This window comes from Hypoxylon fragiforme (assembly GCF_022984875.1).
Source record: "Hypoxylon fragiforme strain CBS 206.31 chromosome Unknown GGS25scaffold_5, whole genome shotgun sequence".
In the NCBI taxonomy this organism is placed as follows: Eukaryota; Fungi; Ascomycota; class Sordariomycetes; order Xylariales; family Hypoxylaceae; genus Hypoxylon; species Hypoxylon fragiforme.
This window is the reverse complement of record NW_026054760.1, coordinates 1,320,556-1,344,342: the sequence shown is the minus strand read 5'-3', so window position 1 is coordinate 1,344,342 and position 23,787 is coordinate 1,320,556. Positions and strand designations below refer to the sequence as shown.

General features: G+C 46.4%; 5 protein-coding genes across 5 annotated transcripts; 2 read left to right on the top strand and 3 right to left on the bottom strand.

The window, feature by feature from the left end:
- The first annotated feature begins 8,057 nt into the window (after nt 1–8,057).
- GGS25DRAFT_276707 (uncharacterized protein) lies at nt 8,058–10,427 on the top strand. The gene is made up of 4 exons (XM_049257431.1): nt 8,058–8,972; nt 9,037–9,090; nt 9,453–10,045; nt 10,189–10,427. Exons 1-3 carry the CDS (start codon nt 8,244–8,246, stop codon nt 9,960–9,962), a joined length of 1,293 nt encoding a protein of 430 aa, XP_049116577.1. The 5' UTR covers nt 8,058–8,243; the 3' UTR covers nt 9,963–10,045; nt 10,189–10,427.
- Nucleotides 10,428–13,386: 2,959 nt separating this feature from the next.
- Nucleotides 13,387–14,562, bottom strand: GGS25DRAFT_276546 (ubiquitin related modifier 1). Its single transcript, XM_049257430.1, has 3 exons — nt 14,208–14,562; nt 13,890–14,054; nt 13,387–13,669 (listed from the first exon to the last, which is right to left on the bottom strand). Exons 1-3 carry the CDS (start codon nt 14,300–14,302, stop codon nt 13,552–13,554), a joined length of 378 nt encoding a protein of 125 aa, XP_049116576.1. The 5' UTR covers nt 14,303–14,562; the 3' UTR covers nt 13,387–13,551.
- Nucleotides 14,563–14,723: 161 nt separating this feature from the next.
- On the top strand, nt 14,724–16,349 carry GGS25DRAFT_276508 (mitochondrial carrier). Its single transcript, XM_049257428.1, has 2 exons — nt 14,724–14,999; nt 15,074–16,349. The coding sequence occupies exons 1-2, from the start codon at nt 14,879–14,881 to the stop codon at nt 15,958–15,960; spliced, it is 1,008 nt and encodes a 335-aa protein (XP_049116575.1). The 5' UTR covers nt 14,724–14,878; the 3' UTR covers nt 15,961–16,349.
- GGS25DRAFT_276517 (MIF4G like-domain-containing protein) lies at nt 16,126–19,210 on the bottom strand. Its single transcript, XM_049257429.1, has 4 exons — nt 18,794–19,210; nt 18,229–18,698; nt 17,074–18,154; nt 16,126–17,021 (listed from the first exon to the last, which is right to left on the bottom strand). The coding sequence occupies exons 1-4, from the start codon at nt 18,855–18,857 to the stop codon at nt 16,291–16,293; spliced, it is 2,346 nt and encodes a 781-aa protein (XP_049116574.1). The 5' UTR covers nt 18,858–19,210; the 3' UTR covers nt 16,126–16,290.
- A 1,205-nt stretch (nt 19,211–20,415) lies between these two features.
- On the bottom strand, nt 20,416–21,911 carry GGS25DRAFT_521596 (kinase-like domain-containing protein; the record flags this gene model as incomplete). Its single annotated transcript, XM_049264084.1, has 6 exons — nt 20,416–20,549; nt 20,615–21,013; nt 21,070–21,418; nt 21,480–21,563; nt 21,625–21,797; nt 21,863–21,911. 6 exons carry the CDS (start codon nt 21,909–21,911, stop codon nt 20,416–20,418), a joined length of 1,188 nt encoding a protein of 395 aa, XP_049116573.1.
- Nucleotides 21,912–23,787: the final 1,876 nt, after the last annotated feature.

Below are 23,787 nucleotides of genomic sequence, written 5' to 3'. Positions count from 1 at the left end.
AATATTTTAGATAATTAAATTATCAAGGCGTATTTTATCATCTTCCAAGTTGGTAGAGTGTTGAGAGCATTCATCTATATTCTCCACCTATGTAGAACGGCATCACCTTGTTTCCGGGGGGTTTCTTGACTAGACCGGCGGAACCGGCGAGCCCGGCGGGTAATAAGGACAGTGTTTAGAAGTTTTTTTTTTGTTTCTTCCCCCTTCCATCTCCCAAAAGAGTATGGATAGATAGGAAAGGGATGATGGCTAGGTTTAGTATGGTATAGTACGGTAGTACTTAGTTCCATGATGAAGGCGCAGATCCTTGATAGACCGCCATGTATATTCCGGGGTATTAATTATAGACGTTAATAGGATACTAACATAATAGCGGCGCCAGCAATTTGGTTGACAGTTTGACAGCACCCAAGTAGAATCCTTGGATTTATGATATATCATCGAGTACAAGCATGTGAACACATGTAATGTACAGATGTGATGCACAGACGTGATGTACATATAGCATAGATGGATGTCATATAGGGTACTCACCTACCAACCTACATAACCTAGGTATGTATGTGAGTAAACTTGAAGTGGTGAAGTGGAGATTATTCAATGGTCTTTCTAGAATCCTTTTTGTGTTCCCGAATATTGAGTACGAGGCTTTTTTTTTCCTGCTCGTCGTCCCAACATCTTGGCGTCTCAGTGTTGTCATCCTGCCGATTTCAGCCAGTCATTACAAGCAGGATACTCGCATCATGTGATTTGATATGTGTGAAGATGTTTACATGCCCATGTACATGTATCTGTTGGATTGGTTTGACATGGATAAATGATATAAAATACACAAGATGATAACAAGATGAGAAATGGTTTAAAGGGTTCAAGTGTTGAAATAAAATGTTTGAATGTTTGAAGTAAATGACAAAGAGCAAGTTGATTAGTCACTCGTCGTTAGGTTTAAGTTGAGTAATGGTCTAAAATAGGACTAGCCGTAGGTACCTACATATCAGATAAATGTGGGTGGACCTGTATATTAAAAGGATAAGATCTAAGGATCAGACCTTGCTACTGAAATGTTCTTAAATACATGACCACAGTGCTTCGCACTTTCCTCTCTGGCGTACCTGCCACCATCTACTGGGGGGGGACAATAGTGCCTGTCCCAGGCACCTCCAGGCTTCGTTTCAACAGCGCCAACAAGCTCTGATATAGACGTTCCCGAACCACACAGCCATTCAATGAGTATCAGAGATAGGTGACGCTGTATTGGAACAGCGACAAGGTGCCAGAAGTGTGGTCTTTTAGAGTAAGGGGTTAATCGGATAAATAAGGTGTAGTGCATCCCATATGGGAGGTAACAAAATGAGCCATAATGGCTAGTAAACTGTGGGCTTTTTGAATTGAATAAACGGTTTTTGGACTTTTTGATTTGAATAAACTGACTGTGGACTTTTTGATTAAACGACTTTTGAATAAACGGCTTTTGGAACAAACGACTTTTGAATAAACGTTGACTTTCAGAACAGTTTCAATCAACAATAACGTTTCAATCAATAAAAGGATCAAAACAACTTTGAAAACAATAAAGGTCCCAATTATCAAAAAAAAACCAAAAACCAAAAATGAGGCTATCACCACAGCTCTTCCGGTGGGGGGTCACCAGATAAATGTGGGTGGACCTGTATATTAAAAGGATAAGATCTAAGGATCAGACCTTGCTACTGAAATGTTCTTAAATACATGACCACAGTGCTTCGCACTTTCCTCTCTGGCGTACCTGCCACCATCTATATCATTACCTAGTATGCTCATTGCTAGTGAGTACTAGGTACCTAGTACTCAGTAACTGTGAGTTAGACTCAGTTAGTACCTGGCGTAGTACGGTACTTACCTTCTTAGGTACATACTGAGTGGGTATGTAGTCCTGCTAATTCATCCGTGGATAAACTTCAAAGACTTACCAACGGCAAGGTAAGGTTTCTTTGCGCGCACGGACTGGAAATGTTTTAGCGGCTTCATACACGCATGGATACTAGATTAAGTACCCAGGTAACCTAGGTATTTGGGTATTTCCGAGGCTATTCATTCTACATATGTATCCTTGTCATTGTAAAATACGCGGAACTTTTAACCATTTCTTTCCTTTCTCATTTCTTAAAAGATAAAAATAAATATAAGATATTACACCCATTTCATTTTGACATTATCGTCTTCTACGCCTCCATCGTTATCAATCTAGAAGAAAAAAAAAGGCTATTATTGTATCAGTAATCATTTCATCTTTCAGGGGTTGGACAATGTTCAGTTCATACCATTTTAGGACTGTGGCTTTCGATTATTGCCCGTCATAGCAAAGAAAAATAGTATTATTGGATAGGTCATACACACATACAATTAAAGACCCGGGGATCTGGGAGCACTAGGGAGGACGCGCAATATTTTCCGCTCCTCGAGCTAATCTGGTACCGGCACCTTCAACGGCCCAGTACCACCAGTCACCTACTTACTACCTAGGTACTACTTATTTGTATAGGTAGGTATATACCAGGTATGGATGAATCAAATGCTACCTACCTAATGCTCACATGATAGCACTAGAAGACGTAGGTTTGTGTTTTATGTTCCTACATATATGCGAATACTGACCACCCTGATAAGATTTAGTCCTATCACGGCATGGGACTGAAAACCATGACGTAAGTAAATGGTGAAAAGGTTACAGCCTAATCCAATACGTAAGAAGCCTATGTACATACGAAAAAAAAAACCCCCAAATACACCATAAGCAATTAGGCATGTATTTAGTGACGCTGCGTACCTATGTAAGTAGGATGTACATGCGTAAAGCGCCACACGGAGAACGGTGAAGGTAAAGGTGAAAAGTCATCAAGTTGATAGCGGTCTAACATGAGCTAGAGTACACACACGCATTCTCCCATCCCTTGATTGATCCTATCCGATGGCTAGTCGCTTGCCATTTATCTCCTACACCAGAGTAAAAAGTTCCCACGAGTATCCTCAGAAGATGGAGCTTTCGGGACATTATAAGCCGCCGGACAAAAGTGTCAATCCCGCGGACCGTCCCCTAGCCCTTACCTATCTAGTCCAATCTAGTCCAATCTAGTCCTAGATAGTACTAGATAGTACTAGATAGGTCCTGATAGGGTACTGCTATGTAGATACTAGATACGACGTAGGTAGTCATCATCATCATGCTTGTATACTAGGTAGGTATCCAGATTCCAGAATATGTAATCATTCGAGATTTCAGGGTCTATCCAATCCCAGTCCCCTGATCAGATTGAAGAAAGCCAATCAACCGACCTGGACCGGGGGATCTTCCCTCAACCATCCAGCTGGGAACCAAGCCTAAACAAGGGTAGCCTTGTGTACCAGGATATTGCCCTAGCGGCTCACCTACCTAGCAGCATAATAGTGTAGTACTATGGTAGGTATTCCCGAATTTTCCTTCGATGGGTGAAATGTGGAACGTTCCCGCAACCTAACCAGATTTCTGACCTATTTGGCCTGCTTACCGCTCAGGGCTACCACCTCATCGATTCGAGATGTATCACAACAGACTAGTTAGCTTTATTCTCCTCAGCCTGTTCTTTTGCAACCTGCTATGTAAACATAGAAGACGAATACGCTACCTACCTAGTAAGCTGTGGGGTGAAGGGTATAAAACCGTACCGTTCGGCGCCTAAGAAAATAAAATATGATATATCACTTTTCTCCCTTTACTCAAACTGACACTGGGTGAGAACCGCCCCCCCCCCCCCCCCTCCTCCCTGCTAGGTTATGCCCATGACTTGAAACGTTAGGAATACATACAATTCGTCAGGCAAAGGAGTCCGATTGGGTGATATCGAATGGTCAAGCCATTGGGATCTTCGGGCGTTGCCCTACTTCCTGTTCCAAAAGCTGGGATTTCTGCACCAGCCCCGACAGATTCGGTTCTTCGTGCCTCCAGGTCTAGATCGTGGCTTGATCGAATCTGTCAACAATAGGCTGAGAAATTTTGCGCAAATGTGCACATCACTCAACGAAACGTAATCCGGGGTACCTACCTACCTACCTACCTACCTACCAATAGGTAGCCTGGCAAGCCTGGATACCAGGTAGATAGGTAGATAGGTAGGTAGATAGAGGTAGAAAACAGGGGGACTCTTCATGATCCCCAGGCCAGAGGCACACGTGGCTTGCAGTGACCCAGCTCCGCGGAATGAACAGTATCTGAGCTGAATATTAGATTAAAAACCCATAATACCAGTTCTCCGGTCACTGGGTTCATCAGTGAACATGACATATATGGGGCTCGCAATTAATGAATGACGAAGCTGACAAGACCAGAGGTGACCTTGGTACGTTATGGGCTATTTCGAAGACTGGCTGTGAAATTGATTGATTCTTGGCGTTTATTGTGAGACATTCTCTACCAACTCCCGGTCCCCGGGACAGTTGGTTTGAGAATCCCGGCAATCTGATCACATCGTACACCCAGGCGATTATCAAGGTAGAATTGTTCGGCTTCGATCGTCCTTCCAATCTCGTAACTAGACCCCCTTCTCAATAATGGGAGAAGAGGAGGGGGGGTATCGTCAAACCTTTCCCTCCGACACGCTGAAAGGGTCCGGGAGCTCACCTACCCCTGTGTCCTTACACTTACCCATCTACCTATTTACCAGGTACCTCGGGGTATTAGATAAGTTGCTGGTGAAGTTCTGACGATTAGCCAAGCCAGAATAAACCCAGAAGAGAGAATGGTAATGGCGATTTATTTTATTTGGAGACTGTCTGGTTCATCGGCAGCTTTAGTCCTGCTGAATGAATCATCGCACAGCCAATGAAGTTGTATCTTACATCTCTGGGGAAAAGGGCCTCAATGGCCTCCCCCTGGCCACTTTTAAGACAACACATATTTTCTAATGCCAAGCCATTACCTGGTAGTTGACGAGGTTCGGTACCTAGAACTACTTACAGTGGTACGGCTTAACTTGACGGTTTTTGTGCTGCCTACCCTACCTAGGTACTTACCCATGTACATACAAGCCTTCAATGTTCATGGTCGTCTACATGTATATACATAAACTGCATGTAATTGTTGCGAAAGTTACCTAAAATATGTAGAATCCTTGAATGCTTTCCTAGTCGTAAACATGGGAAGACTACTAAATAGGAAAAAGCCACCGAACTGTGAGGCATGCACTGCCTAGGAAAAAAACCAGAATGCATGGCCTTGACGACTTGAAAAAAAAAGAAAATAGAAAATAAATACATATGTATAAGCCAGGATGTAATTTTGGACATACGATGCCTAGTATGGCCGTTAAGGAATTTTTGACAAACGTTACCTCGGATCTTATCAGCACGATCCGGTGGCGTGAGTACACCCACGAAATCGTATGTGCTAGAGAGAGCTAGGTAGTAGTAGGTATAACCATGACTATACCTATTATAACACCAAACGTTATGTGAAGTCTTCCGTCAACGTTCTGATTTGACAAGTTTCCCACGAGATCTGCAACCCCTGTCGAGTTGGAGTACATCGATCTCCCAAGGAGGGTAGATCCTACTTGCACAGTACAAGCAATGGCTGTCAACTGGGAGCTTCTATTGGCATTTGTATCCTTGCTCTGCTATAGTTCAGCTGGATGGAGATTACCACGTCGGTCTCCCTGCCGCCACCATTGCCTCTTAGTTCGACTCGGTTCCTGGTGGCCTACATATATGTATACCCACCTGGCACGTCATGAACTAATGTAAAAATACGTATTAGGTATATATTACCTGCTGGTACACATGATATGTACAATATGTATGATATATACACTACGTACAGTAGGCCAAGGGCCAAGGGCTCAGGGCTGAGGCCCAGTGCCAAAGCAATGTGACCTGGGACGGCTACTCCCGCCTTAGAAACCTTCTAATGTTCGACGGCCAGATGCCGGCCAAACAATACATACATACATATGCCATACATACATAGGTAAGTAGGTAGGTAGTCAAAGATATGTACGTACCAACCATATGTGGGCAAGAGCCATGCCTAATACCTTGGCAGCATTCCTGATCGTTATCTCCTGTCGTACGTACTACATGTATGTAGTGAGCTGTGTTGGGTACTGGGTAAGTAGGTAGTGAGTGTCCTCGATAATAGTTGGTCAACCGCTTTGCTTATGATGATTATATGAACCAGTAAGTGAGTGAGGCTTATACATAGTAGGTAGGTAGATGAAGTAGGTAGACGAAGTCAGGCACAGATGACAAATAAAAGAAGAGGCTCTTGTTCAGATGGCTTGCGTGGATCTAATTCTGTCATATTTACAATATCAGATGGTGGCACTCTAGACAAGGGTTATCCACCGCGCTGGAACCGATCGTATTAGAACTATACACGGGAAAAGATGGTAATTTCTGTGTACGAATAAGTACTATACACCAAGTAGACATCAAGTAATCAAGTAGACACAGTAAGGGTGTATACTCTTAACGGGATTGCCCCGGCGGCCAGGAAAATTCCAGCTGCAGGGGGCAGTCCCGATCTCCGCTCCTTGGCCTTACAATTTCCATCTCTCTTCGCGGAATTCCATTGCTCTTTTCGATCCCGCCTTTCCACGCTATACATCCTAACCTCTCTACCTACATGTACGTAGTCTACTTATACATACATATAGCCTTAGTGCTGTGGTGTAATACTGCTAGTAGTAGACTAACCACCTAGTAGGAGTAGTACATGTATGTATGTGTGTGTAATATGTAGTACATACATCTCTAGTTACCCTTACAGTATCGTCCGGGCCCCCCTCCCTCTACACCAACCCCCTGGCCTTCACCAGCCCATGGATGCCACACTGGCTGGAGAACAACCAAACGAAACATTCTCTGGCTCTCTGTGCTGGCCGCGGAGTCTTGAGGCTTCAGATATGGTTAATTGCATGACCGACGTGTCATTCAGAAACATACACCCAATCTCTAGTGGTTTGAAGTGGATGCCGCGGCCGCCCCGATAGTAGAAGGCGTGCCTATTACCGGGGATATCCAGACTACTTGTATGTACCTGGTACCTATATAAGTATGTATACTTCGTACCTACCTAGAAGAAGTGCCTAATACCTAGTAGTATTCGTCATGCTACATGTAAGTTGTAAACGTATGTCCCCTGCGTTAAACGGGCAAGCGTCCTGCGGGTAAACTGGCTCGTACTACGTGATTTGGCCGGCACTAAAGGTGTACCTACTGTATGTATGTATCTGCTGCAAATCCCAGGGCCCAGGGCTGCTACTACATGTAGACTACCTAGACGCTACCTAGTACTAGGTATGGTACCTTATGTGCATTGTGGATGTCTTGTTGAGTGACCACTTATGTATTGTACAGAACTTCAGTGATCTGCCACTTTCCTCTGTGGCTATCTAGAAGGCAGGGCTCCCCCCTCCCCCCCCCCCCCTCTCCTCTCCCCTTTCTATACCCTCCTCCGCTTTACTAGTAGGTACTAGGTCGTTAGTCCGGGCATGTTTCTAAGTCTAGAAAGAGGGTCTTTCCAGGGGTTGGGTTTTGATATGAGGCAAATGATGATGTACTCGACCAGCCCGGTCCTGATACTGTCAAGGTTACCACTTACACACAGGTATACACACAGGTACTCGATATTCAGCTTCTAGTGTGAAAGAGACTAAACTCTTCTGCGTATATTCTTGGCGCCGCAAGATCTCCGAGTGGGTGTGCCCAACCCGTTGGCTCCCCAGATCGTACCCTAGCGCACATCACTAAACTCGCTTCCCCGAGGTATATACTTGAAGAGTGCCCCGAGTCTGAACTTCCTGATCTCGAGACTCGAGTACAAAATCCTACGACACACCCATTAGAGTCTAATGATTAGACTCTGTGATCATTATAGGTATCTAAGAAAGACCATCATTCGTATTTTCCTGTTTATTGGGCTGGCTATTTGTCTTATGTCTCACCACACGCTCGAGTTATAACCACAACAAACGCCTACCACTCCTTCGGGACCATTCTATTTAGTGTTTGCTGTAGTCGAGTCCACTTGACACCCTTGGAACTTCGACACACAGAAAACTAATCCTAATCTTAACTTATAACTTTCGTGGACCCCCCATAGTTTGTTTGACTGGTTTTGCCATAAGCAAAACTGGTCTCTTCAAACCGTCAAACTGGCTCTACCTACTCAAGCACCAAACCCCCAGAACTGGGGACGATGGGTTCCCCAGCAGTCTAACGCGGAGTATGCGATGGTAGACACCTCTGGCATTATGCAGTTTAACTCAAACCCATCAACCACGGCACCCATCCAACGACATGCCATGGCTAATCATTTCATGCCGGTACCAATGGGTAATGCGTATGCCATGACAACTCCCGTGACCAGTCCGCAAGCACCACAGTATTCAGCCAACAATCACTTCATATATGGACCCTATACACCTCAATCGCCTCCCATGTCCTTCAAGCAATACCAGGAGGAGTGCTCACCACCACGCTCGATGACTTCCGACACCGAAGGAGCACACGTTGAATTCCAAAGGGAGCTGGGCCAGGAAAATTCCATAGAGCAGGACGAGCCACCACGTATAAAGTACGAGCCCCTGGCGACTACCGAGCGATCACCCACCCCGCCCGTTACTTCCAAGACCATCACCCGGAACGTATCAGAAAACGCGGCCAATGAGATAATTTTCAACACCGAAGTCGATTCCCTGATGAGAGCGATCCAATTAAGAGATGGAGGAGCTGCTGACTTTGAAGTGGCCGCATACCCTTCTCCTCCACAGGTAGACGAAGAAAAGTTCGACTTGCGTAAGAAGTCGCGTAGCCCAGAAGAACCCAAACCTGCCAGCGGCCGCCGGAGAAAGGAGCGGCAGAAACGGTACATTTGTGACATCCAGGGGTGTGGGAAGCGATGTGCTCAGAAAACCCAACTGGAAACCCACAAGCGTGCACACACTGGAGAGAGGCCTTTTGTAGGGTTCCTTGCTTCGAAATTTTCAACAAGAGTTTTCTGACTAACCTACCCCTTTCTCTTAGATATGTACGGAGCCTGGGTGTGGTCAGGGATTCACTCAGAGAGGTAACCTAAAGGTAAGACTCCGCGCGGATAATACTATGCTATACTACATCAGTATACTGCTCAATCGTATACATGTATAAGCCCTAACCGAGAGAATAGACTCACATACGAAGTCACACTGGAGAAAAACCCTACCAATGTCCCATCTGTAAAAAGTCGTTTGGCCAACGAGGGAACGTGAAACCACACATGTTGACCCATTACAAAAACAAGCCATTCAAGTGCATTCTTGATGGCTGTCCGAAGACCTTTGGCACGAGGGGTAACTTAAAGGTTGGTAATTAGACTATATATCCCCTCCCCTCCCCCCTTTTTTCCAATCTTTTTATTTTTTAAAGGAGCAATTTTTAAACATATTAACACTCCTATGTAGCACCACCACAACATTTTCCACAAGGATACAATCCTGAATCTTACAACGAGATTCAGAAATCTGGCGCCCGGTGAAAGGCTTGTTCCCAAGGAGGAGAAACTGATGAAACACTTCGCGGAGCTCTACAAGAACAGCAACAAAGGTATCAAAGGGAGAGGCAAGCTTCGCAGGGGAATCTCCAAACCACAACAAAACCTAGACATCTCGAACATGGCGCATCACTACGCCGTCCAGCTGACACCGCCCATGCAACCTCAACTGTACCAATACCGCCATCCCATACAGCACGGTCTTCCATGTCCCGACAGTTTCGCTGACTCAGGTATGCCCCGAAATGTTCCGCTGGGAAATATGATGGTTCCTCGAGATCATCAAGTGGCATACGGAGTATACGAGATGGATCAAGCGAGCGTGACATCTGGTGATACTACCAATGCTTCCAACAGCCCAGGCGCTGTCTACGAGGGTGACCACGGTCGTCAGTATATTCCTCAGCACCACATGTATTAAAAAGCCTTGCCTTCCTTCGGCCTAGACATGGAAAGAGAGTAATAATACCGCGTTAATCCAACAATTTGAATATCAACTTTTATGACCATAACGACCCATCCAGCCACCAACCTCCCCCACATACCTACCTACCCAACCTACACATAAACCAAAAAGTTCCCGGGCGGTGTTCTTTTGCATTCGAGATACCACACGCACACACACACAAATGTTAATTCAGGGGAAGGGCCATCTGATTCATTCTTCTCTCGAGAGAAATAAAAGTCGAATTGCATACATTACATCTATCTACAATGGGCAGCCAACAGTACCGGCACATTTTTGAAGAACGCACACACACAAGATTTACCAAAAGAGAAAAAGCCAAAAAAAAAAAGACAGTCAGGACACACAAAAATAGTTCGCATACAAGTTCATCATCAAACTTTTTGTAATAAATCCCAAAGTTTATAAACCAATGATTCTTTCCACGAAGGGCGTCGTCTGATGCCAAGACAAGCAGAAGAAGAAGAAGAAGAAGACGATGAAAATTAAAAGAGAAATAAAAAAAGGGGACACGGAGAAGACAAGCTTTCGCTCGGCCGAGTCGTTGATATTGCCTGTTACGGTTTGGCAGATCCCCCTCCTTCTCCCCTTTTTTTTACTTTAATTCCTTCTTCTTTCTGTATGGCGGCTTGTTTCCTCGAACCCCCCCCCCCCCGTCTGGCCTCCCTCGCATCGACAAAAGCCGGCTTTTGTTTGGGATATATTTTTTATTTATTTATTTCTTATACCTACTTATATGATTGTTCTAATGGATTAGCGGGTTTCGGTTTTCTTCCCTCTCCCTTTTTTCATTTTTCCCCCTCTATTCCCTTAGACTCTACACGGTCCGGTTCAAATGTTTCAAAACCTCAGCTGTACCTTTTTTATTTTATCTATTTTTATTTATTTATTGATTCCTTCTTTTTTTTTTCTGTTCGGTTTATTTTGGTTTCATTGGGAGGAGGGTTACACTTGATCTCGGCTCGGCTATCTCCCATCTACCTCTACCGCACTATTCTCGTCATGGCACGCCCAGGCACTAGGATTGGACGGAGTAGATAGAGATTTGGGCTAGGTAAACAAGGGACTAGGTCAGGTAGGTAGGTACCTAGGTCTTAGGAAGGTAGGGGGAGGGAGAAGTACACTAGGTATGGGGGTTTTTTGGGTGGAGAGGGGAGGGGAGGGACGGCACGGGAACGGGATGCATGATCTGGTGGACAGCACAACATCGGCGGTGGGCGGCTTTTCACACACTTTGCTTTACTACCAATCAGGCATGAGATATCCTGGCGGCGCGAACAACACAAAAATACCCAAGGACCCGGGTTGGGTAAATCATATATTTTTGCATACATCACTTAACTGCCATGGGGGAGGAGATACCAGATTATTGCATCTAAAAGGTTACTAGACCTTTCTGCTGGACGGTGCATACCAAAGCGGGAGTTGTGGGCTCATGTTTTTTTTTTTTTTTATCTATTTGTCTATTTATTTTTTTGGATCTTTATCAAGTCAAGTTGCAATCAAGCCATCAAGCCAAGCCAAGTCAAGTCAAGTTAATTATATTGAGACAATAAACTGCCAGATTACTACCTACGTATTGTGAAATTGGAAAGCCAGGATCAATAGTATGATGTTCAGAAAATACCTAGGTACCTAAGCCTCAGCACCTCCTATGTATGTATGTAACATATAATCAAGTACGTAGTATCTAATTACTGAAAAACGTCTATTGATATTGGTGGAAGGGGGGGGGGGGGGGGGGGGGTTTAGCAGCGGTATGCCTGAAAACATCGCAATATAGAATCCCGTATCGTGCTTTGATGGCGGCACGGGATGTGTCAAAGTAATTGGCGTTTGTCGTCAGCAGCTATCCGCGTCTGATAGAGTCGGACTCTTAATATGTAGCGTATGTATGTACCAATCTCTTATAGATAGAATGGCGGTGGCTTTTCAATCTTCACGAACGGATGTATCTCCCGACGCCTGGTCAGCTAGGTAGACTGCAAGCCAACCTGCACGATATGCCAAATGTGATGCCTCATTTCTCTCGCCACGAGGCTCGTCTACCATGTGCTTGCATGTGTGTAGGTTAGTTAGTACATGTGTGTAAGTAGGTATGTATGTGTAGGTAGGTAGGTATGTATACAACATATGTATCTCCGTTCACGACCATTCCTAGGCTGCAGCGTTCTGATGACGATTCATGACGCGATATCTTCGACGACATAGACAAATGCCTCACCACTAGTCTGGAGTATAGGAACTATTCCTACTGGTCGACTACATAAGTATCCCACCCCCTTCGCGGCCAAGATATTGTATGTTCTGTATGGCACGTAAGTCACGTCAGTCACGTACAACTGGTACCAATGGATATACCTATTTCCTATCGAGGCACACATACGTAATTAATGTGAACAGCTGTGAAAACATCGGCTCTTCTTTTAGTCATCTATGTACATATATATGTATGCTTGTTTTCTGTGAAATACATAGTTCCCTATCGATTTCTGATGACCCCTTGCCCGTTTGTTGCTGCAAATCTGCAAATAGCTCATTTGGGATGTCCTGCTGCAGGTGGGCGAATAAAACGGTTGATTTTGGCTGGTCACCTGGTTCGACGCCTGGAAAGCCCTATGTATGGGCCAGTATGGCCCTCACCGCCAACCAGGTTCTTCCATACATAGATACGGTAGATATCTACACTACATGTAGGCTCGCTACCAGGTACCTATCTAGGTATTAACATAAGCTCGTGCTCGACCGAGGGTTTTCAAGGTTACATACATACTTACAATGTATGTACCATACCTACATGACATACCCTTTGTATACAGCCATGGATATACACTGTCACAAATATACAAGAAAATACTACGCAATGGTAAGGACATCCATGGACGAGCCTAGGCCCCTGGACCGTGAGTTTTTGTGAGTTTCGATATTGACGGGGATATGGCCTATATGTCCCGAAACAATGGGCGATCATCGTAAGCAGCTTCCAATGGACACTTTTGAGAGGCTTCTCAGAAAAATGACAGATCTGGCTTATCACATCTAAGCCACGGCACCGGGTTATTCACCAGGACACCGATCGTAGAGGCATTGCAGGAAGCTTGACAGGTCAACCGAGCTAGCCGCATACTGTATTGTCTGTATTGTACTCGTTCTGCCATTTCACAAAAACGGGGCATGACCTGGTTGGAGGCGATTGGCAAATGTTTCACATGCATAGTGGAGGGGTAAGGGCTGAGGAAGTGGTTGAGAAGCTAGTCGTGGGTGTTGAATCCCTTTGGAAGTTCAACCGGTCTGGTTGAGCTAACCTAGCCATGTAAGCTGTACTGTAGCCAGTCTGTACATAGTAGGTTAACCTAGATCATTCTACCCAAACATTCAAACATATGTACCAAGTCCGCTGTCGTTTGTGTCTCTGGGAATGATGCAGCTATGACGATAGTCACGGCCTTGTCAAGGCATTGTTTGAATAGCGGTGTACCTCGAGTACTTCGAGTACCTAGAGCACCAGGCGTAGAATAGATACCTAGGTAGTTGGAGTACGGCTTTATCCGCCATGTAGCGTAGAGACGAATAGGATATTGTCCCCTGCTTGGATTTCATACGCCTCTTCGCCCTCTAGTTCCCAGTCTGCATCGTTTATCAGAACTAGAATGCCAGGCCGCCTGGACCACACGCACACACACACACCATTAGCCCAGCTTACTATATGCCATATGCATCTTCATGTGCATCTTCGTATGCGTATTCTCATGCACCTTGATGGGAGGGGCTTGCATGATACGCGAGTTTCCCCGGACAATGCAAAAGGGACAGCGTCAAGAGGTTGATATCATCGGAAAGAATAGGACAACGAAAGGGGGGGGGGGTGAAGGAGTAACTTACAGATGATCTTCGAGGACGAACAGCTCCTTTCTAGCATCTTTCATGGTTCGTTCGCATAAATGATGGATCAGATCAGCGATAGTTGCCGGCTGACCCTCCTCGTTTGTAGCCGGGATAGATAAGGCAAGGCGACGCTGGTCTGAAAATAGCATCTCAAGGCCACCTCTAGAACACGGTCAGGAATCAGGAAGACGGCTAGGTACGTGAATATGGACCTCCATGTAGATTCGTGGCCCAACAGATGTATGTATGTAGGTAATGATAATGAAGCGTTGGGGTTACCAGGTAAGGTAGGTATTGGGCTGTGTATGTACTTACGTGAACTCTACCACGATGGAGAGCTTGGGCACTTCAGCTTCGACTTTAGACGAAGTCATTGCTGGCGTTTGGCTCGTTTCTGTCGTGATGGACATTGCTACAGATGGCTTTTCTGCGTGTGTACCTTGGCAAATCTGTGCATGGACATACAAACTTCTCAATTGGGATGACCTTGCCCTTGTCCTTGTCCTTGTTCAACAATAAGAACAGTACATATATCAATAGATAATAGATAATAGGTAATAGGTAATAATAACTTGATGACTGGATTATATGTAGAGATAGCTGAAAATACGTATAGCATGTTAACTAATACTATGCATATATATAAGATTTAGACTCTAGAGGCTTATTATCATGCTTATGACGGTAATATACTTGTATAAGCACTTATTCATTTAAAGTACTGTACTAGGTTAGTAAGGTAGTTCCCAAGGTCGGTTATTCTCGGGCCGAGCCGAGCTCTACTCTGAGGCAATGAGGTCAGTGATGGAAATAGCGATATTAAAAAATTAAAAAATTAAAAAAATAGATAAGAAAATGATTAAGTAAGCTCTGTACTCACGACTCAACTAAGACCTCTGTCCAGTGTCTACCGAATTAAATAAATTAAACAATAAGTCTCATAATGTAATCAACTCCTTTTTTTTTTTTACCCCAAACCCATCTCTATGACACAGAATCATGCGGGCCTTTCTCCCGCCTCCGTCGAGACCATCGCCGGTCTCTCCGCCGGATCCATAGCCACCCTCGTCGTCCACCCCCTTGACATTGTTAAGACGCGGATGCAAAGTACATACCCCCCCCCCCTTTTATCCAACCCTAACGCCCGTGCATAAAACTAACATACATACACTCCCCCCCAGTCCACCAGCGCACCACCACAGGCTCCCAACATGCCCCAACCACCACCTCCCTAATCCGCGCGCTAGCGCAGACGCCAAACCCGTGGGCCTCGCTCTACCGGGGCCTGACGCCGAACCTGCTGGGCAATGCCTCGAGCTGGGCGTCCTTCTTCTTCTTCAAAGCGCGCGCCGAGCGGTTCATCGCGGGGCTCAAGTCTCCTGCCCCTTCTTCATCTTCACCACCACAACTAACCCCACGTGACTACTTCGCCGCCTCCGCCGCCGCCGGCCTCGTCACCCAGGTCCTGACGAACCCGATCTGGGTGATGAAGACGCGGATGCTGTCGTCGGACCGCTCCGCCGCCGGCGCGTACCCGAGCATGTGGGCCGGCGCCGCGCGCCTGCTGCGGGACGAAGGGTGGCGCGGGTTCTACCGGGGGCTGGGCATCAGCCTTTTGGGGGTCGCCCACGGCGCCGTGCAGTTCGCCGTGTACGATCCCGTCAAGAGGCTTTACTTGGCTAAGCGCAACCAAAAACAACAACAACAACAACAACAGCAAATATCTCTTCCCGGGCGCCAAGAAGACCATCATGTGCAGGCACAGCAAACAACGAGGATGAGCAACGAGGCGACCGTCGTCATCTCCAGCATCGCCAAGCTGGTCGCCGGCGCCGTCACCTACCCTTACCAGGTGATCCGCAGCCGCCTGCAGAACTACGACGCCGACGCTCGGTTTGGGAGGGGCATCCAGGGGGTGGTGAGGAAGACGTGGAGGGAAGAGGGGTGGCATGGATTTTATCGTGGCATCGTACCCGGAGTCGTCAGGGTCTTGCCTGCGACGTGGGTTACGTTCCTGGTATACGAAAACATGAAATATCACTTGCCTCAGTGGTCGTCGACGAGCTAGCAAAACACCTTGCTGTTATAATTGGGATTATCTTTTCTTCGCATTTGTACACTAGGAGTTATACCCCCGAAATACCCATCTTCGCCAGGATAGATGCTTGGAAGTGGATGGCCATAAAACGATAACGATGACTGGCTTTATCCCAGGGCACACAATTACTACTGCTCTTGTTCATGCCAGAATCAATTAATCTATCTCGTACACTCCTAAACGTAGGGCGGAAATGCTTTCCTTTGCATTGAGCATATGCTATGACGCCCTTGTCCCAGATCAATCTGGGCTAACACCGGGTTTAGGTTGAATATATTGCAGAACCCCTACACTTGTTTCTCACTGAGAGACCAGTTTCTCCTGCAAAAACGCCTCCTCAATGGCTGATCGTCGCCGGAACACTCGGAGCCATCTTTCGCCCCAACGCTTCACGAGGTCCTCCCCGTCATCAGACACCACAGGATCCATCATCTGGTCCTTGGTTCCTTGAGCCCAGCTGATCAAGGCATCCTCCATGTTCTTGAAAAGCTCACGCATACCGGCCACTTCTTCATCGGTGGCTTCGGTGACACCACCGCTAACCACTTGCCTCAGGCGACTGGTCACCTTTACCACGGTACTGAATACTAGCTCGAAGACCCAGGCTTTGCTAAGGGCTTGACCAGATGGTCCTGCACGGTCACTTATTAGGGCCCAATCGATGACTGCACCGGGTGTGATGATCGAGTAGTTGAGCAACTTCTCGATGATGGTGATGGCGACGCCTGGGTGTGCAGACCAGTAGGCCATGACTGCGGTAATAATCTGTGCCCTCGCAGCCTCGGATGCCGCTCCAGCATCGAGAAGCCTGTCCTTCGTACGCTCGATACAAGCGAGAACATGTGATAGCGATTTGGACCCTACCCAGCAAACTGCAGTCATAAAGACATCCGTACTGGAAACGAGAGGATCAATGGATTGATCTAAGGCCGCGGAATGTATACGATCAACAATGGGCTGAATCTCCTCATCTGGAGCCTTGCGCTTGAGAAGAGCGGCAATTTCCTTGCCTTCCGTGGCAAATGGCGTATCTGGATATCTGTTTAGTATGCTTACTAGACCAATTTTGATGGTTCAACTTACGATCATCGTTGTACTTGAATTTTGGCATATCTTGCTCCTTCTCAGGACCAATAAGTGCCTGATAAGGCTCGGGAAGTGTTCCCTTGATACGTTGGGCAAAGCTATGACGTATCTCCTTATCCAAAGCACCTAGGATGAAAGCCTTGCGTGGGTGCATATCAGGGAGGTCGACATCCTCTACCCACTCAATCCACTTCCACATGAAGCCGAAGTTGCTGAGATGATGAGTGAACCAGTCTAAGAAACGGTAACAGAGCTCCATATCCAGACGGTGGATGTTTTGGTAAGAATATCTGATAGCCCGACCCAGACTAGGAGCGACGGCTCCAGGTGCAATCTTGCATGCCTCTGTAAGGACCGAGTGGTAGTAAACTAGCTTGTGCTCTGGCGTTGGAAGCGCAAATAACTGCGAAAAGACTGCGTCGACCGCGACATCCTCTGGCTTCCAAGTTGACCTGTCCTCTTCAACATCCCGAAGTCGGTCGAATGGCGTGGCACGTTTAATAAATGTGCCAGGAGCAAAATAACAGTCGACATCTATCAGGAAGCGCGCCGTGGCACCACGGTTAAAGTCTAGGACGTTGATGGTGTCGAGGAGCGCGTCCCGAATCAAACATGAGGCGATATTGCTAACAGGAGGAACTGATTCGATTTCCTGATTGACGTAGACCGAGAAGTAGATCTCGGGGAATAGGGGGCGAGGACCAGCGACAACCTTCTCTGGAATGGAAATGCTCGGCAAGGCATGCTTTTGTGCGTTGTCCAGTTTGTCTTGCTGTTCAGCTTCCTCGGGAGGCATCTGCCACGGTCTTGGCAGACAAGATAAACCCCAACCGTTCGCTGCCTCGTTTTGGAGCTGTTTTTGGAGGAGACCAATTACACTCATATTCGCGGTCGGACTCTCGGTGCCTTCCTCGGCATGGTAGGGATCGATGAGGACTTGTAAAGCATGCGGCTCGGAAGCAATAACGTCAGTTTTGTCCATGAGCTCAGCCGCCTTCTGCTGCCACCGGGCAGGCGCGGTCGACATTATATATGGTATCGTGAGAAGAATGATCTTGACGAGTTCGGTACCAATTGTCTGCAAGCATGTGTCAGCATAGGCAATTAGTCAAATGTACTGGCTCTGCCATAGCAATGTAGCGATATACTTACGTCATCGGAGCTGGCAGTCTGGAGGTCAACGGCTCGACTGAAAAGCTCTTCAAGTAGTGGGAATAAGCCGTCGCCCTCCAAGCAGCTCTGTAGGCATGCTAGGAACTTGAGATATAACTTCACGTCTCGCCATTCACCCACTCTCACCTTCTCCCCGGTCGAATTGACGACGGCACCAAGGAGTTCATCTACAATCTCAGGCTTTAGAGTGTTGATGACAAGTACTACAGCCGCAACGAACGGAGTCTTGAGCGGTTGCTCAACGAGCATCTGTGGGATCAATTCTAGGAAGTTGGTACGAAGCTCTTGATCCTCATAGTTATCGGCAACGACGTGGGCAATAGATTGAACCTCCTCATGCCAGCGTCGCACAGGTGATTCGGCAAGACCTAGAAGCTTTTTGCGTATACGCACGGGAAGCGGCGCATCAAAGCGTCGTCGCTGCGGTCGGCGGTCATGGTCATCGTCGTCTAAGAAACGCATTAGAAAAATATTAGGCGGCATGCGATGATGCCAATCCAAATTGCCGTAGGGTAAGGGTATATGTAAAGAACCGGGCTCCTACCTCTGTAACGCCGCTTGCGATTGTGGTGGCCGCCACCTGATCGTCCTCTGTCGTAGTCTGTCATTTCGTATGTTGATATTCAATCAATCTCATGAAAATGTGTATTCTATAAAAAAAGGAATCGGGGGGTTTGGATGATAATTGAAGATCGTTGACAGTAGGTAACGCTTGCTATGGTGAACCTGGAGGATTGCTGGACGAGTTTAATATTCCAAGGTTTGAAGTTGTACGTTGTGCTGCAACTAACAGAGCTTGGTCGTGACGGGAACACGCAACGCGCAAAAGTTCGAAGCACGGACCTTTCAAACTTCGAGCTTCTATCTTATCGTCCTAACCTACCTTCTAAGTAAATATATGCATATACACATACAACCATTACTCAAGGCTTGCATATGTCATATGACATATGTACCTTAGGTTACTACTACATGTACATAGTACGTATTTGACCTTTTACTCAAACCAATCAGTTCATCAAGAAAGAGCCTTGGGCTGACCCCATGGACAATAATCCCACCCCCATGACGTTACTACTTCAAGTTGGTATTGTATGTGCCACCATTGCCTTCCAGTAGCATCAACTTGGTGTGCCTACACGTACACAGTACACACTATGTAGCACTAGGTAAGTACATACCTATGTTAATGGTTTTACATAGAGATATAACATCATTGATAGGGCGTCACCATCAACAACTAAATTTCTTATACTTGAAGAAAATAATAAAAATCACGGGAAGCATCATCTTATTGGGCCCAAGTAGTTTGTCTTCGTCACTGTGTGCTGCAGTCGCGGCTGTCCTCTCTTCCTTGATGTCTGAGCAGAAAATCCGGTCCTCCCTTTTAGTTAGCCACCTTCCCGTTTCTTGACGCACGTAACGGTCCGCCTCTCGATGGAAGAAAGGAAAAAGAAATCTTTTAGATCATGCCGAGTTTCCATAAACTTTGTCCATTCCCCATGCCATTGCTGCTTGGTCCGCGAAGGCTTGCCGATGTTCACACCATGTTCCATCTCGTCGCCCAACTACAAAGCCAACTAGCACCCCACCGCATACACTGCTCAGAATAACATATACGCCATTGTGCCCCTTTAACATGTGTAGGGAATATCTCCGAAGGCCACGCCAGGGGGGATCCAGCCTCCTTGTGGTCGCCCACCACAAGGCTAAAGCGACTTATCGAACAGATAAACAAAAGCAAATGCCGTCTCAGTCATGCATAGGAGAAGTCTAAGAACGCCCGCTGCGCACGCCATATTCCAGTCAGTGCCACTAACTATTTGAAGCACTTATCCCCTGCCATCGAGATTTCAAAACCGAGCGGTGCGTGCTCAAAGGCCTCAGCAAACACCGTGGAACCTTCCACAGCACACCAAATTTTCCGGGGGACCCAGCCTCTCAAACTTTGCAATGGATTTTCCTTGGATCTCATCATGCATTGGGCCAAAAGAGCACACCGACGTCGTCGGGGAATCGCGATTTTCGGTTCCGCAGTTCTACTGAACGTCGATCCGATAGGTTTAAGCCATTTATAGGCTTAGCCAGTAAGTGAATGCTGAAGCGATTTCCCAAGAGATGATGCATACATACGTGAAACGAGAGCATAAGGGGAAAGTCCGATGTTCAGTCTAATTTCGCCATCATGTCTTGCTTCGCCATGGGGGTGAAATTATCTATATCGAGACCGCGCGATGCTAAGATCGGTTTCATGTGGGGAGGAACAAGCTTTTGGTTCAGCGGCGGCGCAATGGATAATTCTATCCGTGGAAAATAGACTATCAGTAACGACACAATAGAGGAACAAAGGGGTACTGTCACTCACCGTGCCTTGAGAAGTCAAATAGACTCGGCAAATCCTTTAATTGGCCACTCGAGTGCCGCGAATCCGGGAGCTTCGTGTTGGGATTCCGCAGCTCATCGAAGAACGGATGCACCATTGCGTCAATAGCCCCAAGACGTTCTGTCGGCGTGTATTCTAGCAACCTCGCTATCAAGTCTAGAGCGTTTGCGTCCGCCTTACGGAACACCTTACTGAACGGATGAGGCTTGATTTGCGGGAATTTGTGCTCCATGTAGTTCGGATTCATAGTACGAATCTGCTCGCGCGTTGGAGTTCCCAGTACCTTAATAATCTCTACCAATTGATCGATGCCAGATTCTCCTGGGAAAAGAGGCTGACCCAGCATTAATTCGGCCATCACACATCCAGTCGACCAGACATCTGGGAACCATGTAAGCTACTATCATTCGAACAAATATCAACGTAACACAACTTACCAATTTTGGTGGTGTAGTTGGTAGCACCAAAAATGAGTTCGGGTGCTCGGTAATATCTAGAGCAAATGTACGAAACGTTGGGTTCGTTCTCAACTAAAATCTTTGCACTTCCGAAGTCGCATAGCTTGAGCACACCCGTGTTTGGGTCCAGCAGTAAATTCTGCGGTTTGATGTCACGGTGGCAGATTCCTTGAGAATGAATGTAGGCCAATGCTCGGAAGAGCTGATAGATATAAAGTTTCACCTCAAGGATAGGCATAGTCGACTTCATCTTGTTGAAGAAGCGCGAAGCTCGATAGACAGTTTCGGGTACAAATTCTTGCACCAGATTTAGGTAGACTTCGTCCTTCTATTTGTTTGTTCAATTAGCGGTCCCAGCAGGTATATGTTAGACCGATTTGTCAACTCACTCGCTCGCCGTTGGAATAATAAAAGGCCTTCAACTGTACGATGTTGGGGTGTCTAACAATACGCATGATCTGAAGTTCACGGTTCTAAACACACAGTTATTAATGAACTTGGTACGCATCTTGCAATTGCGACAGGAGTACCAACCTTGAACCTCTTGTCTTGCAAGACACGCTTGATGGCTGCATCTTCGCCTGATGGAGAGAGCTTCGTCTGGAACACAACACCAAAGGAGCCATTGCCAACAATTTTGCACTGCGTATATTGAAGGTCTCTTGTTTCACCGGTAACTCCATCTTGTACCTTCTCACGGATGACCTCTATTTCCTGTTTTAGCACCGGCTCACCAGGAGCTTGAAGGAAAATGGAACATGGGATAGCTTACCTCCCATCCGGAGGGTATTGAAAGCCGCTGTTGGGCGGTTTTGCGCCATGTTGGAGGGCTTGGAGTATCGGTCGCAAAACAGTACGATGCAGAACGCCTCTTGAGCGTTAGCAAGAAAAGGCGGCAGGTATCAGACGCGCGGATCGAAACGCCGTGTTGGGCGACAAGATCAATAGGCAATTGGGTCGGAGCTATGTCTCGGTCGCAATTGACAGGTAACGAGATGGTGGGTCAATCTCTTAGATTGGCAGAGGAAGAGGAGGCGACACTGAAGTGAAGTGCCGGTCGGACCAGAACAAGTGTGGGCCGGGCTCGAAGAGGTGTTTGCTGAATTGGGAGAAGAAAAGAAGAATGTTTGGCTACCGACGTTGATAAGATGTCTTAATTTCCTAAGATGCAAGCGATTTAGGATCTATGTAAATTCACGAATACACGAGAACGGAAGGGGTCTTGGTTTTGGTCTGGTATCGCGAGAGGGCGGAGGTTATGTAGGTAGGGATTCTAGCGGGGTTGCAGGTGGTCGAATGACGGAACGTGACTTGAAAGAAACTTTTAGGTGTCCACTGCCATTCAAAAAGTAGGTCGAGCTACCTTTACAGGTAATACCTACTTTTAAATAAGGATAGGGCTAGACGAACGACTAGACAGGCTTGTGGTAGGTAAGGGAAAGGGGTTCAGACAGATGAAAATTTAAGATGTTTGTGCGTATGTGGGAAGATTGCTTGAGATAAAAGTATGAAAGTATGAAAATATGTATTTTGGGTAGGTGGACATGTATTGATCTGGGACGGTAAGAACGTGGCGGGGGGGGACTATGCAATAATAGATGGGTAGGTTGGACTTTAGGTAGGCATAGTTTTAGGTAGACAAGACTCCAAGTAGGCTGGTAAAATAGTAGGTACTATACCTACTACTTACTATACAGTCTATGCCTAGTACTGGGAATATTGGGAGTACTGAGAAGTACTGAGAGTACTGGGGACGTTATGTAGGAAGTGGACTCACCTTGTGGGATGATGGCACGGAAGGAACTCAAACTATCTTTCAGGTACGATTTTTGACGGCTTGCTGTGGCACTGCAATTAGCTAGACTGCGAGAAAGATCAAGAATAGAAATATACATGGGTGACGGCATCATCGAAATCGAAATGGCTGCAAGACGAGACCAGTTCCTAATCAAGGTAATGAAAGGCAGTTAGAAACATCCAGGGATAGAAATTTACATACTAAACGTGAGTGGCGATGAGTCGCGCAGGTAGGCGTTGGGGAAATGGGAAGAAATATGGTAGGTTAGAGGGTATGAGATATGTAAAGATGGTAAGAGGGTAAGAGGTTTGGTACTAGGTAGATAGAATGTAGGTTGGTAGGGCAGGTGGGAAGGTGGGAGATGGATGTGTTTGAATGGCCCAGCAAGAGTAAAGAGGAGGGGTCGCAGCTGGAGGGAAGGAAGGTACCAAAGTACCAAGCCACGGGTACGTCCAATGATGTATCTTTAAAAAAAAGACGGCCGCAGTCGGTTGTGGATTACAGACAGCCTGAGGTATATGTATGTACAATACCTTGGGAAAGTACATACATATGTATTACATATGTATGGTAGTATGGTACAGTGCTATATGTACCTAAGGCACAACCTTCAATGTTATAAGCACGGACTTGAAGATGCAATAATCATTGTAGTATTTCCATGTAGCTTCCATACCTACCTACATATTGCGAAGTAGGCGATGCGTGTGAAAAAAATAAATAAATAAATGAAAGGATAGAAGGGGAAAAGAATAGAGAATAATGAAAATGAAAATAAAATACAAAGGTTGCCAAAAGGGCCAAAAGGGCCAAAAGGGCCAAAAGGTTGTCACCAAGATTTGGGTCTCGCTCGAGATGACGGCTCAAAATACATACATGCCTACCTACATAACCCGACG